The sequence below is a fragment of the Zosterops lateralis genome (assembly GCF_965231275.1).
Source record: "Zosterops lateralis genome assembly, chromosome: 17".
NCBI lineage: Eukaryota > Metazoa > Chordata > Aves > Passeriformes > Zosteropidae > Zosterops > Zosterops lateralis.
The window spans coordinates 8,947,676-8,966,321 of record NC_139777.1 but is presented as its reverse complement, the minus strand read 5'-3'; the positions used below and the strand labels follow the sequence as shown (position 1 = coordinate 8,966,321).

The following is an 18,646-nucleotide window of genomic DNA, read 5'->3' as shown; positions in this document are numbered from 1 at the left end:
CCCCTGGCACCCCCAGAACCTCAGCAGGGCAAAGCATCAGCCTGGACACAGACATGACTCCAGACTTGCCCTGGAAGAAAGAGCCACACCAGAGGAACCATGGTTTCCTTCCTTCCTTCCTTCCTTCCTTCCTTCCTTCCTTCCTTCCTTCCTTCCTTCCTTCCTTCCTTCCTTCCTTCCTTCCACCCTTCCACCCTTCCACCCTTCCACCCTTCCTTCTCTTTCCAGCCCCTTCAGGCAGAAAGCAGTATCTGGACTTCAGTGGGCCAATTCTCCAGAGCGGGGCCAGCATCCTTTTGGGGTGCAGCAGTGATTCAGCAGGATTCCCACACCCACTGGCCACCCTAAGCAACACTTCCCCTGGGGCACTGGGGCCCTTGGATAGGTGTAGGGGTGAGCTCTGCCCCACAGCCCACCTACCCTCCCAGGGTATTTCCAGGGTAGAGGTATCCTCATTCCCAGGGGGATACTGTACCAGCATAAGTTGGGCCACCAGCTAGAAAGTAGTTCTGCAGGGATAGACCTTGGGATCCTGCTGGGCACCAGCTAAGCAGTAGCCAGAGATGTGTCCTTATGGCAGCAGCCCAAGCTGCACCAGGCAAAGCTGGGCAGGGAGCACCAGGGGGAGGCCATGCTGCTCCAGCTGGGATCACCTGGCCAAGGCACAGATGTGCTGGGATGAGTCCAGCAAAGAGCTGGGATAGTGGTAGAGTGACTGGAGCACCTGTACTGTGTGCAGTGGCTGCAGGAGCGGGGTCTGCTGAGGCTGGAGCAGAGGAATTTTGAAGGATCCTGTTAATACACAAGTAGGGAGGGTGCAAAGACACAAGAGTTTGTCTCTTCCTAGTGATGTCCAGTACTGGAACAAAATGCAATAAGCACAAACTGGGACACGGGAGGTTCCTTTGAATATCAAGAAACAACTTTGTACTGTGAGGGTCAGCCAGTAGTAGGAGTTGTCCTGGGGGGCTGTGGTGGGTCAATCCTCAGGGATCCTCAGCTCTTGAACAGGTGTGGTCCTCGGCCATGGGCAGCTTCTGCAGGGGCTACACAGAACAGGGCTCTGTGACCTGACTGCACACACGGTGGACATTTGAGCAGGAACACAGCTACAGCCTGTGCGGGGCACACACATGGTTGGGCATGCAAGGCACATGGGCATACACTCACACACGCGTGTACACGTGTGCTCAAGGTGAGTGTGCAGGCAGCTGCGCACACCCGCACACACACCTGTATCCACAGTCTGTACGTGAGAGCACACTCACGAGTGCCCGGGGAGAGAGTGGGGTGGGGTGCGGGCAGTCGGGGATGCCCGGCACTGGAGCGTGCCCCGGACGGGGGCGGTACCCGGGATGGGGCGGGGCCGGGGCGGGGCCTGCGCAGCGCGGGCCAATCAGCGCCGGGCCCGCCGCCGGGCGCGGGGTTAAAGCCGGGCGCGGGGGCGGGGCGGGGCGGCGCGCGCGATGTGGGCGCGCACGGTCGTGCTCTGCGCGGCGCTGTGCGCATGCGCGCGCGCTTGGCTCGGTGGGGCCGTGTGCGCGCGGGAGGCGGCGGGCGCGGGCGGCGCGCGGTACGTGGCGTTCCTGAGCACCGGCACCGGCACCGGACCCGGGCCCGCGCTGGTCGAGAGCGTCTGGGCCGCCCCCGGCCACCTCCGCGCCTGCTGGGCCCGCCGGGATCCGCGCCTCGCCCGCGCCTTCCGCGCCGCCTGCGCGCAGCGCCCGCCTGCCGCGCCCGGGGCCGCCCTGCGCCGGGCCCTCTCCGCGCTGTGGCGGCGCCGCGCCGCCTGCACCGACCCCGAGCCGCCGGGACCGCAACGCCGCCGCCGCCGGGGCTGGACGCTGCCAGGAACGCTGTGGTGCGGCGCGGGGGACTCGGCGGGGAACTGGAGCGAGCTGGGTACGGAGCGGCGGGGAGCGGTGGGAGCCCCCGGTCTCCCGCCATGGGGCCGCGCTCACCGGCGCCTCCGCAGGGCTGTTCCGCGGTCCCGACCGCTGCTGCCGGGAGCACGACCAGTGCTGGGCGCAGATCACGGCGCTGCAGTTCAACTACGGTATCCGCAACTATCGCCTGCACACCGTGTCTCACTGCGATTGCGACGCCAGGTGAGCCCGGGGCCGTGAGGAAACCGGGGGGGCTGCGGAGCCCGCCCTCCTCACCGGTCCCTGCCCGCAGGTTCCGGCGGTGCCTGCTCGCCATCAACGACACCGTCTCCAACATCATCGGCGTCACATTCTTCAACCTGTTGGAGGTGCCGTGCTTTGTGCTGGAAGAGAGCGAGGAGTGCGTCCAGTGGCACTGGTGGGGCGGGTGAGTGCCCCGGCTCTCAGCGTGCCCTGCCCAGCTGCCTCCTCGGCACGGCTTGGTTGGTGTGCAGGACCTCACGGCACATGGTGTCCGCAGGTGTGAGCGTTACGGTGTAGTGCCTCTGGCCAGGATGGTGCAGCAGAATCAGTACCACCCCAGTCTACCGGTGGATCAGGGGGGCTGTCCCACTGTGCTGCCCCCGGGCAAGGGAAGGAATTCCTCTAGAACGGGGCGTAAGCGGCTTCAACAGGAAGCGAGGGCAAAGCCTGGGCGCCACCAGGCACGGAGACCTAAGACAGTTCAGCAGCCGCGGGAGCCAGGTACTGCTGCATCGGCCAAGGACAAGTCTGAGCTCACAACCAGGCACCTAGCAGTGCAGTGGGGGCTAGAGCCTGGCCCTGCAACAGCACTGACAGTGTCAAGACAGGATCTGGTTGGAGCAGAGCAAGGAGCTGGAATCTTAGCACACCCTTGGTATGGCAGCATTGGACCCAGCCCAGCCACAGCAAAGTGTGGAGCCACTCCCGTGCCAGCTGTGAAGGGACAGAGGCAACAGGGTGAGCTGGTACTGTGGGCAGCATGTGCACACTCCAGCTGGGGTGGCCCAAGGCCTCAGGCTGGTGGAGTCACTGCTGGGGATGCCCCTTACCTCCCTGCTCTCCCCAGGCCCGGGCAGGGGGTGCAGGTGCAACAAGCACCTGCGTAAATGTGAGCATCAGATTGCACCCCATGAGGCAAGGTACCAGCTGCACAATGTGAACAGCCGGACACTCCTCCATTGCAACTGCACACGCAGGTGTGAGTCCAGGAGGGAAAGGGCACTGTGCATACAGTTGGGGATCAGAGGAGGTGGGATGTCTGCCCTAGCCAGCACCTGCTGACACATTCCCTCCTGTGCCTGCAGGCTGGCACAGTGCCTCCACAGGGCGAGGGAATGCAGTGACAGGGACATGGCTGTCCTGGCTGACCACATTGCCATGGACTGCTTTGTTCTGGAGCTGCCTGCTGCCTGCAGCCCTGGCAGCGGGTCACAGCACAGGTAAGTGGGGAGGTCAAGAGGCAAGGGCCTGGGTGGGCAGGAAACTGATAGCACAAACGTTGGCCCCTGCTCTGCCGTTCCACAACTAGGCTGCAGGGCAGGGGCAGTGGATGTTGGTGCTGCAGGGTTGCAGTGATGTGCACAGCTTTGCTTCTCCAGCAGCTGTACCACGGTGACCAGGGCTGTGCTTGTACCTGCACGGCCGCTCAAAAAAATTCTAAGACGCTGGGGCCCTCTGCGTGCAAGTTCCAAGGCCAGGCATCCACGCTGGAAGACACAGGCCAGGGGTGGCACCCTCTGTGAGCAGTGCCAGCATCTGGTCATAGAGCAGACGACAGGTGCTTGGCCTCACACAGTGCTTCAATGACACCAAAGCAGGGCTGCCTTGGGAAGGAAGGGGAGGAAGATGTGCAGCAGCTACAGCCTGGAGCTGCTTGGGGTCTGGTCCTCAGGTCAAAGGATAGCACTGAGCATGGCTGTTGGCATGACAGCATAGAGCCGAGAACCACAGCCAGAGCAGGCAGAGGGACTGAGAAGCCTCTCAAGGAGCTGAGGCCACTATCCATGAGTATCAAAAGCAAGGGGAAAGAAATAGGAGGGGGCGCAGGAGAGGGGAAACTCATTGTCCTCCTTCCCTGGTGTGCTCTGGGGCAGGAGGGATGGTAGGGCCCCCCACCCCTAGATTGATGGAGGGGCCTGAGCAGTGAGGTGGGATACCCGGGCATGGTAGGAGGGCTGGAGTCAGTACCTCCATGCAGCAGAAGAAATAAAGGGTGGCCAGAGCATGGTGTATGGTGGAAGTATTGAGCCTGCTGTCCCACTCTTGATGCTGTGGCCCCCACATGGGGGCTGATCCTGCCCCCAGCAGTGAGCACAGTGCAGCTGGGGTGGGCAGGATCATTTATTTTGTCACTTGCACTATGTTCAGGCTGAGGCACAGTGGTAGAGCAGGGAAGGAGCAAGCTTTGATCTCCAGGGTACCCTGTGGTCATTGCTCTGTGCCAGTCACCATTCCTGCCAGAGCCCTGCCCTGGTCTCTAGTGCCACCTCAGGTGTGAGGCCAGCACTCCTCCCATGTGACAAGAGTCCTGCACTTTGAAGTTCATGAGGGGTTCCCCAAACCACATTAGACCAGTTTTTCCCACCCTCCCTGTGTCACCTCACAGCCTTGCCCAGGGCAGTAGGTTGGGCTGGGGGCAGCGAGGGAGGGCCTCTACCTGCCAGGCACACAACAGGGGTGAGGAGTCACTGCAATAAATAAGGGAGAGAGTGTCTCAGCAGGGAAGTGGCAGAGGAAAGCACACAGCAAGCGCCCTATGGGGAGAAGGAAGGGAGCCACTGCATCAGCGGCCCATGGCACAGCTATGTCTGTCCAGTTCCTGGGGGCTGTACCCCTCCTTTGGGGAGGTGCCACAGCCTGCAGGGCTGGTAGGGCTCATTCTCCGGCAGGGGTAATAGCTCTGGTCTGCACTCTCCCGCCGCCAGCCCAGGGCCTGGTCAATCATCTCCAGGCGCAGTGCGGGCAGCAGGCCCAGGTTCCGGGGGTCAGCCCTGGCCAGGGAGCTGTCAGCAGAGACACACCGGAGGCCACCTTGCTCCTGCAAAGTCTGGTAGAATGAGCTGCCTTCTGGGCTCTCTGCTCCCTGTCCCAGCTCCTTGCTTTTGACTCCATGGTGCCCCAGCTCCCCTTGGGGCAGATGGATGGTTGGGATATTCTTGGGGAGGCTGCGACGGCTCTGGGGTGAGGGACTGCGGCTTGTACCCCTGTCCCGGCTTGATGGCCGCAGGATGAGGCCCTGGAACTTGGCCAGGCTGGGGCTTCGGCTCCGGTGACGTTTCATCTTGCCCGGGCTGGGGCTACGGGATTTGGGGGCCAGGAGGACAAGTGTACTGTCATCCTCTTCTGAGCTGCTGCCTGAGCTGTCCGTAGAGCTGCTGCCCTCCTCTGACCTGGGTAGGGAAATCTGCACCCATGCATCAGCACTGCTAGCTGACCCTCACAAGGGACTGACTGTTGGGTACCACACCAACTGGCTTCCCTCATCCAGAGACACCGCCCCCCCCCCCCCCCCCCCCCCCGCCCAACTCTCCCTCACAGTCACCTCTTGGCTGTGCTCACCTGGAAGGGCTCAGTCACACCAGCAATGCTACTGGAGGCATTGCTGTAATATCCAAGGATGTACTCGCCGTTCCCCTTGGGCAGTGCTTCCTCAGAGAACATCACCTGCAGCCCAGAGACACCTGATGGGCACTGGGGTTGGCACAAGGGTGCCCCCCTCAGACCTCCAACCCCAGCCAAAAGCACAAATCTCTGCTGCCAACACCATGAGCCTGCCCCAGGCTCAGCAAAAAGCAGTAACTCAGTGCTTGCCTCCCCCATCCAGTGGCACAAAGAGGCCTTTGTCCCCCTACTGTGGGGCAGAAGTGCCAGCAAGACAGCAGGGCTGGCCCCACCTCACCTGCGCACACAGCTGCTTCTCCAGGCAGCGTTCCCCATCATCACTCCTGGCCCAGACATAGGACACGTAGTCTTTAGGGTGCCGAAAGCCCACCTGTGCACAATACATGGGAGAACACAAGTGAGTAGGACAATGTGAGTCCCATTCTGCACCATTGCTTCAGTCTCCTGTTGCTCAGCCCCCTCTGCTCACACAGGGTAAGCTGTGACCCAAAGCTGCCTTGCACCCCCCGAGGTGTGCCCTGGGGTCCTGTGGGACCCACAGAGCAGGAGGAAGAGGGAACTGCTGGACCTCACCCTCCTGAAGCAGGACCACGTCATGATGCCAGGGTAAGGGAGGGCACAGCCCCAGGCCCTCACCCTGTTCGCTGGTGAGGGGATAATTCAGAAGGGACCCCGCAGTGCTGTGCAGTGCTCCCCACTCCCTCCAGCCCCAACAGCCTCCAAGCCCCTACCCGGTAGAGTCCTATCCAGTCCCAGGAGCTCCGGTGGAAGCCAACAGCCATCTTGTACCTGACAACTGCTTGCTCAGGCCTGTTCCACTCATCAGCCACATAAATCTCAACCAGGGGTTTGTCCACCTTGGAAGCAAACTGTCAGAGACAGAGGTACATGGTGAGCAAGGGCGTGGCAAAGAGCTGCCTCTGCTACCCAGGGCCCCCATGCATATACCCACAGCAGCCGCCAGTAAGGGACAAGGCAGCTGAGCTTGCCAAACAGAAGTAAGCCCCCTACACACAAGGCTGGGCGTTACATCTCTGCAGCTCCTGCCTGCGTTCTCAGCAGCCCTGGACAGTGCTCACCTGCACAGCAAAGATGGCAGCTACTGGCTTGTGGTCGCTCACAGTGTATTCCATGTGACTGCAGTAGCACAGCTGGCTCACTGTCAGCACACCCTGGGTGGGCTGATGCCCACCTGTGCCCAACCCCTTGCTGGGAGGTTTTATCTTCCACAGGATGCGGTCGGTCCAGGCAGGTTTTCGCTTCTTGGCACTGCAGGGCACAGAGGGGCATCTCTTGCCTGGCAGAGGCAGTGGGCTCTGACCCAAACTGCCTCCCCCTGGCACTACAGCACGTGTGGGCAGGGGAGGCAGCTCATCTTGGCACTCAGCACAGGTGCAGGGACAGACCTGCACTGGCATCAGCATTGCCATCACATCCCAGTCCAGCCTGCCCCCACCCCAGCATGGCTGCTCTCCCCACCCATCCACACCAGCACCTGAACTGGCTTTGAGCCCCATGGCTCCCGCATCTCTCAGCCCCACCTCATGCCAGCTCTGTTCTCCTACCTGCTGTCATACTTGTTGGTGCCCACATCAAACTTGAAAGTGGGTGGGAAGTTCAGGGGTCCCTCCTGGAAGCCTCTGAGAACAGGCCACGTGCTTTTGGCAATGTTCAGCTGTGGGGAAGAGAGCACATCAAGGAGCACAGCAGCTCCCATAGCCAGACCCCTCTGCAAATCCCACCAAGATCTCTCCCCCATCATGCACTCTGACATCCCAGCCCATTCCTGCTAGCTACCACAGCTCTCAGAGTCTGTCCATCTATGCCATCAGCTAGTCCATAGACTCAATGCCTCAGCTCTTCTTCACACACTGATGAGGGAAGTGTGCCCAGCTCCATCCAGGCTGACCTGGGACTCTGCTGTCCCTTCCTCCCCCAGAGACATAAGAGCCAGGGCCCTTCATGTCCTACGGGTCGCAAGAGGACATGCCCTGTCCCACAGCTGCATGGGCAGTTTTAGGGAGAGTGGATGACTACTTGGGGTCCATTGTAGGCTGGCAGCATTCCCATCCCTCACCTGATCCTTCTCCCAGAGCTGGCTCAGGACATTGCTGTCAATGGCATACTTCACAAAGCAGATGTCCAGGCTCTCGATGCGGAAATTGAGGTCCCCAAACCAGAACACGAGGCTGCAGATAGTAGCAAGGGCAACAGGCTAAAAGGGCTGAGGCTACCAGAGCCAGAGACAGCAGGGTAAGATGTCCCCAGCCTAGGGGCAGCCTTATCCCACAGCACAGATACTCTTGGGAACACTGGCACAGGTCAGTGCTCATCTAGCAGCCTGGCCAGATGCCAGGATTCAAGCACCATTAGCCAAATGGGCCAGACTTCCTCAAGCTGAAACCGAGGGTAGTGAGGCACCCGTCGGATTCAGACTGCACAGCCAGGACACCAGGTCAGAGCCGGCCCCTCTGCCTGACTGGTGCCAAGCCCCAGTGGTGCTAGTAAGGCAGGAGCTATATCAGCCCTGAACGTGCTAAGACCAAGACCCCTCTGAACACCTACCCCAACATGCTGAGTCGATGCTGGGCCAGCTCTGCAGGCAAGACCTGATCTCCAAGCTGTGCTGGGACGCAGGGGTCAGACCCCAGACCCTACATGGAGGTGGTCAAGGACTGGGACTGGCACTAGAGCCCGCACGAGGGAGCAAAGTGATGGGGTACGCACTCATGGTCCAGGATGCCGTTGGCCACAGGCCCCTCAAACTGCTGCATGTGCAGTATGGTGGCAAAGTCCTCCTTGCGCTGCTCCGCCTTCTCCAGGTGTGCTGGCAGGTGGCAGTTCAGGAAGCAGACCATGTGGCCGAAGATGGACAGACGAACACTCACCCCACCCTTGTTGCCCTGCACCAAGAGGATCCCATGACTCCTTGGGAAGCCAGCCCCTTGCAATCTCACCCCAGAGCCACACTCACCCAGTATCCCCCCAGGCCTGTCCTGGTGCAGTCTGTCTGGATGTCCTGCAGGAAGGGCAGGTGGTAGTACTTGGCAAACACCAGTAGGATCACACCTTGCATCCGCACTGTGCTGACCTGGAATGGGAGCAAGAGCTGGAGTATGATGGTAGAGAGCCTGGGGACAGGAGGACAACTTCCCCTGCTCCAGGCGATGGGGCAGCACCTCCACCCTTCATGTGCCTCCCCCATCCCACAGGTGATTAACAGCACATTTGGTTCAGAGATCTGTGCATACCCTCCTGAACACTGACAGCCAAACCTGAGCCTCAGTGATGATGGGCTTACATATGCTCTGAAGCAAATGCCTTGGGGAGATGAACCTGTCTGGGGAAGCTGAGCCTGCCCTGACTCTCACAGGCTACTGGCCAGCAGCACCAGCTGGTTCCCACATTCACCTCCTCACCCTGGCTCAATACAGGGGGCAACATAAAGTTACCCTAAAGCACCAGAGGAGAAGCATTAGTGCAGGAAAGGCAGCTGGGTGGCACAAGCCAAACAACTTGCTGGGTGAGATGCAGCAGTGGTTCCTGCTGCTTGGATGGCTGCAGACAGTCAGCTCTCCCATCACAACTCCCTCCATCCTGCAGTCCAGCTCTCTGTCCTTGTGTCCCACCTGTCTGGCAGGCAGAGAGAACACCAGCTGCCAACTCCTTCAGGACTCCTTACCAGGATGAAGTGGAAGGGGCTCAGCACATCCATGAAGAGTTCACTCCACTGATCTGTGAAGAGGGCATCCTTCAAGCGCTTGTTTATCTTGGAGTTTACCTCCTGCAGCCTGGGAGGAAATTTACAGGTCCTTCAGCCACACCAGGAAAGCATCTTCAGCACCAAGAAAGTGTCCCAGTTAGTGAGAACTTGGGAGATGTGCCAAAACACAACGCTGGGCAGCAAGACAGGGTGGGAAGGGCAGTTCAAGGGAAGGCACTGATTTTAGAGCACAAACCAGCCATGTCCTTGCTTCAATGATTCTGGGCCATGTGCTGGCAGGAGGCACAAGTGGCCCTGAATCCAGGAGGCATTGGCCCTTTCTAAAGCAGAAGCACTTAAGCTGCACAGGGTTGAGCAGAAGTCTAAAGCCTATCTGTGTGTGCAAGAGGGGCTTACAGAGCCTTTCAGTCTCTACAGAGAAGAGAAATCCCAACAGCATGAAGTGTCCAGATGTATTCGAGCTGCACAGTTCAGAGCAGCAGCAATCAGGAAATTAATAGTGCTCCTCCTAGCTTGGCAATTAGTGAAGAGAGGGAAAAATGTCCACAGAGGACAGTGCAATCAGGAAACATCTTGCCCAAATATATCAAGTGTTTAGAGCACAAAGACACGGGTTAGAGGAAGGACACCAGGCAGAGATGCCAGGAAGTGAGGACTAGCAGGATACCCTGCCCTGGCTGGAACATGGTCCCAGCAGGTCCCTTACTATCAGCTACACCCGTCACCCCATCCATCCAGCTCAGGCTGACCTCTGCCACCCACACAGACCCATTCCACTGGCCTGAAAGGCTGAGAGGACTGAGAGGCCAGCTCAAACACAGCATCACGGCTCCAGCAGCATCAGCCCTTACACCACTATGCCCCCACAGCTGGGAGCTCAGAAGGCAGGTCCAGCTCTTCTACTTCATACCTATAGGCAGAGGCTGCTTCCTGCTCCCTGTGCAGAGACAGCACATCCCGGGCCTTAGCAGGAATTCACACACCACTGCAGTCCTCAAGGGACAGCTGCCCTCGTTTCACCAGCCTCACCACAATGCTGTGGCACTGTCCTGCCAGTAGGTCTGTGTAGCAGGGGCATGAAGCCAATCCAGCCTCAGGAGGACAGCAGATCTATGCCCTTGCAGCCTGCATACCACATGCAAAAGCAGAGGAGAATGCTCCCAGAGGACTTGGCCAGGTGAGTCAAATGCCTTGACTCACCTGACCCAAGGACTGCCATGGCTCACAGCAAGAGTAGGGCTAACTTGGCCCAGCATAGCCTGCCTTAGGCTCAATGAGGATTCAAGTCTAATCAGTACTCAAGGATTTCAGTTCCTCTCAGCACTCCCATTTTACTAGGAGCTGATTTTCCATCACCTTTTTGACATGCTGTCATTTGTGATGCACACCCCTCCCTGCTCCCCATGCCCTAGAGGAGGCTGAGGCTGCAGCTCTTCCATTCCTTGTTCCCTTTGGGGGCTCTGGGGATTCCTCCAAAAGGGGATTTGCCAGAGGGGAGGAGGGGAAGGAAAAGGGGGAGCCGCACCTCATCCTCTTACCCAATGGCGATCATGTCCACATCGTTTGTCTCGCCCGTGTTGAGGTGCAGCAGGGACGTCACATCACTTGGGGGCATGGCTGTACCTACGTTCCAGGTGACCACTGTGATGCTTGGGAAGACAAAGGAAGAACAGGCTAACACGGGGTCTCAGAGGGGTTCCTTGTAACCCTGTTCAACCCCTAGATTCACCAAGGAAGCTTTCTGCTGGCAACAGAAGTAGCCAAGGCTGAAGCTTAGTCATGGCATATACACCAGGTCATTAATGCTTGTATTAGGGAGACAGGTCCTTGCCTCCAAGATCCCCCAGGATCTGCACCTGAAATTTTAGAAACCCAGCACAAAGAGCCCTCATCTTCATCACCACCAGCTGACACAGGCAGGCTGCGAGACAGGGTGTCTCTGGAAAACCACTTCCCCAGCTTTCTTCAGGAAGGCTCAGGCTCCTGAGGAAAAGGACCCGGATCTCAGTTCCCATTCCCAGCCCCTGCCAGCCACAAAGGCCAGGGCAGCGCATGTGACAGCGGTGCTGCAGCCCCGCAGCGGTGTCCTTCACCAGCGCAAAGCCACATCCGTCACAACACATTAATGCCACTGCGCAACGGGCACCCGCAAAGGGCCCGCAGGCTCTTTTGGTAGCGACAGGAGGAGCCTCAGTCACAGGGGACACGTTCCAATAGGCAAGAAGAGCAGAGCCGCGCCAGCCGCAGCGCTCGGGGACAGCCGGGGCAGGCGGCACTCGCTTCACAGCCGGTGTCTCTATCACGATATCCCGCACGAACAGTGGGCACCGGGCATCCTCCCCGCCGGGAGCTCGCCTGCAGCCCTGCACCCCAATCCTGCTGCACCCGCCACGGCGGGAAGAGGAGGCAAAGCGGGTGCTGCTCCCACGGCCCCGCGAATCCCGTCCCCGAAGCGCCCCGCGGCCCCGCTCACCGGAAAGCGCCGTCCCCCGGGGCCCGTCCCGGGCACTCCGCCACGGCATCGCGGACGTCGCCGGGGCCGGGCCGGTCCAGGGGCCGGGCGAGGACAGGCAGCTCACCCGGCTCCGCTCGGGGGGTCAGGCCCGCCCGTCCGCCGGCGAGGAACTCGCTGGACACGGCCTTGGGCAGCGGGGAGGCGCGGGGCACGGCGGGGCCCGCCCAGGCCGCGATGTGGTCGCTGGACTCCGCTTTGGGCAGCATCTCCCGCCGCTCCGGCGCGGGGAAGGCGGCCCGGCCGGACACTGCCGGGGACGGGGGTCCGCCCGGGACAGGGGGCGGCAGGGCCGGCAGCGGGAGACCCTCGGGAGGGGTCCGGGCCCGGGGCCGCTCCTCGGTTCCTGCGCGCCGCACGCAGCCGTGCCCGAGGCCGTGCCCGTCCGCTCGGGAGCTCCTGCGGCCACCCGGGACGCCGCCGTCGAGGAGAGGCGCCGCCGAAGCCCCGGCGTCGGGCGGGAGCCGGGCCGCGCTCTCGGGGCCGCGCGGGGGGCCGGGTCGGGACCCCGCGCCTGCGGCCGAACCGCGATCTGCGCGGCCGGGCCGGGCCGGGTCCATCGGCGGGAGGAGACCGGAGCGGCCCCGGCCCCGACCCGGCCCCGCTCACCTCGCGATCCGCCCCGTGACGTAGGCACACAGTGACGTCAACGCCCGCCACCTGCGCGGCGCCTTAAAGGCGCAGGAGCGGCCCCGCCCCTCGCGCACCTGCCGCCCCGCCCCGGTCACGGGACAGGCCGTGCCCCGCCTCCTCCCTCCGCCCCCCAAAGCTTTTCCTTGCGTGCTCAGTGCCCCTTCACACCTGTCCTTGCGTGTGCGCACCTGTCCTTCTACGTTCACACGTGTCCTTGCACACCTGTCATTGCACGTGCACACCTATTCTTGCACATCTGTCCTTGCGTGCACACACCTGCTCTTGTGCACGAACACCTGTCCTTGCACACCTGTCCTTGCAAGTGCACATCTGTCATTGCACGTGCACACCTGCCCTTGCAAATGAATGCCTGCCCTGGTGCATTACTGTGTGTATGATTGTGCTCACCACTGTAGCCGTTGTGTCAGCTTGTGCCACGTATCTCTCTGATCTGCTGCAGAGTGTTTGCATTGTTGGTGAGCACACACACCCACGTGGCAGCCGTGTGTGTGTGTGTGTGTGTGTCTGGCTGTGTGTCTATTTACATGTGGGCTCTGTGTGCTTCATGTGCACCTCTGTGAGTGTACTGCTCTATGTGTGCAGCTGTTTGCAGCTCTGTGTGTGCAGATGTGTGTATGTGGCTTTGTGTGTAGGAGCTGCTGCACCTGTGTGTGGCAGTGCCCGTGTACTCTAGTGAAGCACTTTGTACAGGCAGGTGTGAACACCTGCACTCGGGGTGCACACAAACAGGGGTCCGGGTGACAGGTCCACCCTCAGAATGTACCTGCCAGTGTCTGGGAAAGGCTGGAGCTTGAGGAGGAGGAGGACCCTGGTGAATTAAGAAGTGCAGTGGAGGAGGATACTGGTCAGAGAGTACAGGAACCTTGAGTCCCTGTGGGACTGAGTCGGGAGCCAAGGGAACTGTGGGAAGTGGCTCCTGCCATCGTGAGGGGGCACTCGAAATAATTTGTGATCAATGGTGGCTCAACTGGGATCAACTGGGAAAGGACTGAGGAGAGTTGATGTCACTGCTAGTTTCTGGAAGGATGTGAAGGGAGACTCGAAGCCAGTTTGCTTCACCTTCATCCTGGGAAGATGACAGAGCAGTAACTTCTGGTAACCATCACTGGGCACACATGAACAACAACATCTTGAGGGGTCAGTTTGGCTTCTCCAAGGGGAGGTCTTGTTTGGCCACCTGACAACCTTCCGTGATGGAGTGAGTGGATGGCAGATGTGAACAGCAGGGGACAGTGTTCACCTGCACTGTTTGGAGGCGTCGAGCTCACCTGCTTCTCCTAGGGAAGCTGTTGGCATATGGGCTGGATAAACAGAATTTGAGGCAGGATGACTGGATCCAGGGATGGAGGTCAGCAGCACACAGTCCTGTGGGAAGCCAATCACTCGTGGTGTCCCCACACACCTTCATCCCTACTGGAGACGGAATGACAGGGCACTCTCAGCAGCTGTGCAGGTAACAGCAAACTGGGAGGAGTGGCTGAAAACCCAGAGGGTCTTGTGTCCATCCAGAGGGACCTGGATAGGCTGGAGGAATGGGCCATCAGGAATCTCCTGAGGCTCAACCAGGGAGCATGCAGGGTCCTGCCCCTGGGGAGGAACAACCCTGGCATTGGGACATGCTGGGGGCCACCCTGCTGGAAAGCAGTTTTGCAGAGGCATATGAGTAGCAGCATCACATTGACCATGAGCTCACTGTCTCCTCAGGGCAAAGCAGGTGAATGACACTCTGGGCTGCACTGGGGGGGTTGTCACCAGGTACCAGGAGGTCATGGAGGCACCCGTGAGGCCACCCTTGGAGTGCTGTGTCCAGTGCAGAGCTCCCAAGAGCAAGTCCTGGAGGCATGGACATGGTGGAGGGAGTCCAGTGAAGGGCCCCAAGAAGAAATGGCTGGAGCATCTTTCATATAAGGATAAGCTGTGAGACTTGGGATTGTGCCTCCCAGAGCAGAGGAAGGTCAGGGGTATTTTCATCCATGTATATAAATATCTGAGGGGAAGTGTAGAGGACAAAGACTGGCTCTTCCCAGTGGTGCCCGGGGGCAGGACCAGAGGCCATGGGCACAAACTAGAATGCAGGACAGTCCCTCTGCATGTCAGGAACACTTTTCCCTGGCCCAAGCTGCCCAGGAAGGTGTGCAGTTTCCATCCTTGGATATTCACAAAAGTCACATGGAGACTGTCCTGGGCCCCTGGCTCTGTGTCACCTTGCCTGAACAGGTGATGGGACAAAAGAGACCCCAGAGCTGCCTCCATGCTCAGTCAACCCAAAGCACCATGACCTGTGTCCAGGATGTGCCTGTGCATGGATGTTTGTGTGCAGCTGCAGTGGGGGGTGGCGGGTAGGGATTTGAGGTGGGTGTGTGCAGGTGTTCATGATGGTTTGCACATGCATGTGCCTCAGATGTGTGTGTGTGCAGTGTATGCATACAACTGGGTGTACATGTAGATCATCACAGTACACCTGTGCACTGCGGTGTAGGCTGATATATGCAGCTGTAGGCATGGCTGAGAGCAACTGGAAGGTGGGTAGCAGTGTGTGTACCCATGTGCTGTTGTGCAGACTGCATTTAAATGTATGTAGGGCTGTGTGCACACACAGGTACGTGTGTGTGTGTGTTCAGGAGGGTGTGTGAGTGCGCACAGCTGTGTGTGAATGCACACACCCTGACCTGGATGTCTGCGTGTCTTTGTATATGTGGTGTCAGTGTGCATAGTGCGGATGTGTGCAGTGCCTGTGTGAGATAGTGTGTGTGGTGTTGGAGTGTGTGGAGTTGTTGAGCTGTTGAGTGTTGGTCCGTGCATGTGTTGTGTGGTGTTGGGGGGTGTGTAGGGTGTGTCTGTATTGGAGTGTGCTGTTGGTATGTATGTGTTGGGGTGTGTTGTTTCAGTGTCAGTCTGTGCATGGTGTGTGACTGCTGTGTGTGTATGTGTAGTTGCTGTTTCTTTGTGTGTTGTTCTCTGTGTTGGTGTTGTTGGTGTGTATTGCTCTGTATGTGTTCAATGTTCTTGGTCTCCGTGTGTCAATCTGTGCATGGTTGGTGTGTGTGCTGCTGGTGTTGGTGCTGTTGGTCTGTATGGTGCCACTTTGTGAACAGTATGTGTATTGCTCTGTGTGTTGGCATTGTTGGCCTCTGTGCGTCAATCATGCACGGTTGATGTGTGTGTGCTGCTGGTGGTGGTGCTGTTGGTCTGTGTGGTTCCGGTCTGTGTATGGTGTGTATTGCTCTGTGTGTGTTGGTGCTGTTGGTCTGTGTGGTGCCAGTTCTGTGCACACTGTGTGTGTGTATTGCTCTGTGTGTGTTGGTGCTGTTGGTCTGTGTGGTGCCAGTTCTGTGCACACTGTGTGTGTGTGTTGCTCTGTGTGTGTTGGTGTTGTGGGTCTCTATGTGTTGATCTGTGCACAGCTGGTGCATGTTGCTGTGTGTGATGGTGCTGTCAATTTCTGTGGTGCCAGGTGCTGATTTGTCCACGTTGGGTGTGTGTATTGCTCTATGTGTGTTGGTGCTGTTGGTCTCCATGTGTCGATCTGTGCACGGCTGGTGTGTGCTGCTGTGTGTGTTTTGGTGCTGTTGGTCTGTGCAGTGCCGGCCTGTGCACAGTTGGTGTGCGCTGCTGTGTGTGTGCTGCTGGTGGCGGTGCTGTTGGTCTGTGTGGTGCTCATGTGTGCAGGGTCTGTGCTGCTGCACTGTGTGTTGGTATCGCTGCACTGTGTGTCGGTGTCGCTGCACTGTGCGTTGCTGTTGCTGCACTGTGTGTCGGTGTTGCTGTCTGTGTGCCGGTGTCACTGTCTGTGTGTCGGTGTCGCTGCACTGTTGTCGGTGTCGCTGCACTGTGTGCTGGTGTCGCTGCCCTGTGTTGGTGTTGCACTGTGTGTCGGTGTCGCTGCCCTGTGTTGGTGTTGCTGTCTGTATGCCGGTGTCACTGTCTGTGTGTCGGTGTTGTTCCACTGTGCGGTGCCGTTCTCGTCCTGTACACGCCGCGCGCCCGCGAAACTTACGCGCCACTCACGCAGTGGGCACGCCTTTGCGCATGTCCGTGCACGTGAGCGCGTGCGTGTCCCTCTGTGCGCACACGTGTGCGCGCATGTCTGTTTTTGCGTTTTCGTGCGCACGTATTTGTGAGGGCGAGTCCCCGCGCATGCGCGGTGCCGTGCGCGTGTCCGAGGCGCGGCGGACGTGGCGGTGTGGGGCGCGATGCGGGCGGTGCCGTCGGGGCCGTGTCCAGGGTCGTGGCTGTGGCTGTGGCTGCTGCTGACGGCGGTGCTCGCGGCGGGCGGCGGCTCGGAGCATCCCCGGCTTTCCGAGGCCGTGCTGCGGGACCTGGCTCGCGGCAAGGTGGAGGTGAGCGCGAGCGGGGGCTGCGGGCCGTGCCGGGATCAAGCGGTGCCCGCCGGGTGCCTGATGGGGTGTCCTCTTCCTCCAGACCTGCGGCGGGTGACGGCTGAATCGCCTCAGGGAGGTACGTACCGGGGTCGGGCCGGGGCGGGGAGTCGGGGCTTCCTAATGCTGAGCCGGGCCCGACCGGCCGCTCTCCGCAGGTGAAGGCGTTCGTCACCCAGGACATCCCGCTCTAGTACCCGCCGGCGGCGGCTGCAGCGCTGCGGATGGGGTGGGATGGGAATGAAGTATGGGAGGGGATCGGCTGAGGGAGGATGGGGTTTTGTTAGGAATGAAGGACAGGGTTTGGTGAGGAGTGGAGGATGGGTGGTTGGAGGATGTGATGGAGAATTGGATGGTATTACATGGGAAACAGGATGGGATGGTACGCAATGAAGGATGGGGTGGGGGAGAGAACAGATGGGATGGAAGTCAGTGGGATGTAAGAGATGGGCTGGGATGGAGAATGGTACAGGATGGGCAGGAATGGGATGTGATAGAAGATAGAGGGGGGTGTGATAAAAGATGGGATGGGATAAAGGTTGCATGGGCCTGACCAGAGCTGCCCACTCCTTGACACATTGCCCAGCCATAACCTGGAGATGAAACACCTGCCTGGTGCCGACCCTGAGCTTGTGCTCCTCAGCCGCCGGTACGAGGAGCTAGAGGTGAGTGAGCAGTGTGTCACCTGGAGCCACAGGGCCTGGGGTGGTCAGTGCCCCGCAGGTGCCAGGCTACAGTCCCTGTCTGGGTGCAGAGAATTCCCCTGAGCGACATGACCCGGGAGGAGATCAACCAGCTGGTGCAGGAGTTGGGCTTCTACCGCAAGGAGACGCCTGATGCCCCTGTGCCAGAGGAGTTCCAGTTTGCCCCTGCCAAGCCTCTGCCAGTACTCCGGCCCCCACAAGCACCCACCACTGATGGCAAGACCCCACCCAAATGGGATAAGGAAGAACGCCCAGACCTCTAGCAAGGAGTGCAACTTCCCCAGTGTAGGGAAGTGAGGGTGTTATGGCAGCTGGGGATGGTGTCGCAGAGTGGCAAGGGTTTTCCCCTCCACTATTGCTTGGTGCTGTGTAGCCTCTGCCCTGAAGATGCCTTAGGCAGATCCAGCCTCAGGCAGGGGCTTCCTGGGCACTTCTGGGCATTCTGAGGGTCCTGTGTACTGGTTGATGCCCTCCTGTCCTTGGAGCCCATTATCCCTGGCCAGTCGGGAGGAGCAGCGTTCCTTGCAGTCCCTTGCTATGCCCAGAGGTTTAGATGGTCCCAGGACTGGGCAGCAGTATCCTGCCTGTGTGGGACAGGATGATACCCTCAGCAGAAAGCACCAGGTGCTGAGGGTAGATGTGCTGAGTCCCAAAGGTGGGAGAGCTGCCCCAAAAAGGGGACTTTATCCCCCAGCAGGGTTATGTCATATCCAACTCCTAGTAAAAGCTTTTATTTGCAGTCATCTGCACTGTGTCATCTTTTCAGAGTGAGCGTGGCAGCATGCATCCCGCCACACTGCTCTGTTCCAAGGACAGCTGGGTGCCCCACAGCTTCTCACAGAGGCAGGAGAGGATGGCATAGTCATAGACACTGCTGGTGAGCCACAAACCAACCTACAGACCAAGTGTCCTGCTCCTGTGCCATCCCTCCTCAGCATGATAGAAGGGTGAGGGTGGCGGGCACCATGGCATACGATGAGCTGCTCTCAGCACAAGGCAGCAGCAGGATGGGCATGAGCCCATCAGCAAGCCCTGCAGTGTTGAACTGAGGCCCCATGGCTGCACTGGCACAGTGGGGACATCTGGCCCTCAGCTAGGGAAGGAAGTGGGGCACAGCTGCACTTGACCACAGCCTTGCTGGC

The 18,646-nt window shown here is 59.6% G+C and overlaps 3 protein-coding genes across 5 annotated transcripts; 2 read left to right on the top strand and 1 right to left on the bottom strand.

The window, feature by feature from the left end:
* Positions 1-1,413: 1,413 nt before the first annotated feature.
* On the top strand, positions 1,414-4,150 carry PLA2G3 (phospholipase A2 group III). 2 transcript variants are annotated; one of them, XM_083873714.1, is made up of 7 exons: positions 1,414-1,902; positions 1,976-2,108; positions 2,179-2,313; positions 2,407-2,867; positions 2,977-3,106; positions 3,215-3,349; positions 3,509-4,150. In XM_083873714.1, exons 1-7 carry the CDS (start codon positions 1,467-1,469, stop codon positions 3,714-3,716), a joined length of 1,638 nt encoding a protein of 545 aa, XP_083729840.1. In that variant the 5' UTR covers positions 1,414-1,466; the 3' UTR covers positions 3,717-4,150. The 2 variants fall into 2 exon arrangements, with proteins under 2 accessions (XP_083729840.1, XP_083729841.1); XM_083873715.1 differs by having other exon boundaries at positions 3,512-4,149.
* Positions 4,151-4,237: 87 nt separating this feature from the next.
* On the bottom strand, positions 4,238-12,327 carry INPP5J (inositol polyphosphate-5-phosphatase J; the record flags this gene model as incomplete). 2 transcript variants are annotated; one of them, XM_083873712.1, is made up of 12 exons in its annotated part: positions 4,238-5,313; positions 5,469-5,573; positions 5,809-5,901; positions 6,263-6,400; positions 6,611-6,800; positions 7,097-7,206; positions 7,609-7,720; positions 8,259-8,434; positions 8,506-8,622; positions 9,214-9,322; positions 10,794-10,904; positions 11,729-12,327. In XM_083873712.1, the coding sequence occupies 12 exons, from the start codon at positions 12,325-12,327 to the stop codon at positions 4,693-4,695; spliced, it is 2,481 nt and encodes an 826-aa protein (XP_083729838.1). In that variant the 3' UTR covers positions 4,238-4,692. The 2 variants fall into 2 exon arrangements, with proteins under 2 accessions (XP_083729838.1, XP_083729839.1); XM_083873713.1 differs by lacking the exon at positions 11,729-12,327 and adding an exon at positions 11,112-11,577.
* A 4,287-nt stretch (positions 12,328-16,614) lies between these two features.
* SELENOM (selenoprotein M) lies at positions 16,615-18,247 on the top strand (the record flags this gene model as incomplete). Its single annotated transcript, XM_083874291.1, has 5 exons — positions 16,615-16,761; positions 16,844-16,879; positions 16,959-16,993; positions 17,387-17,465; positions 17,555-18,247. The coding sequence occupies 5 exons, from the start codon at positions 16,615-16,617 to the stop codon at positions 17,765-17,767; spliced, it is 510 nt and encodes a 169-aa protein (XP_083730417.1). The 3' UTR covers positions 17,768-18,247.
* Between the last annotated feature and the right edge of the window lie 399 nt (positions 18,248-18,646).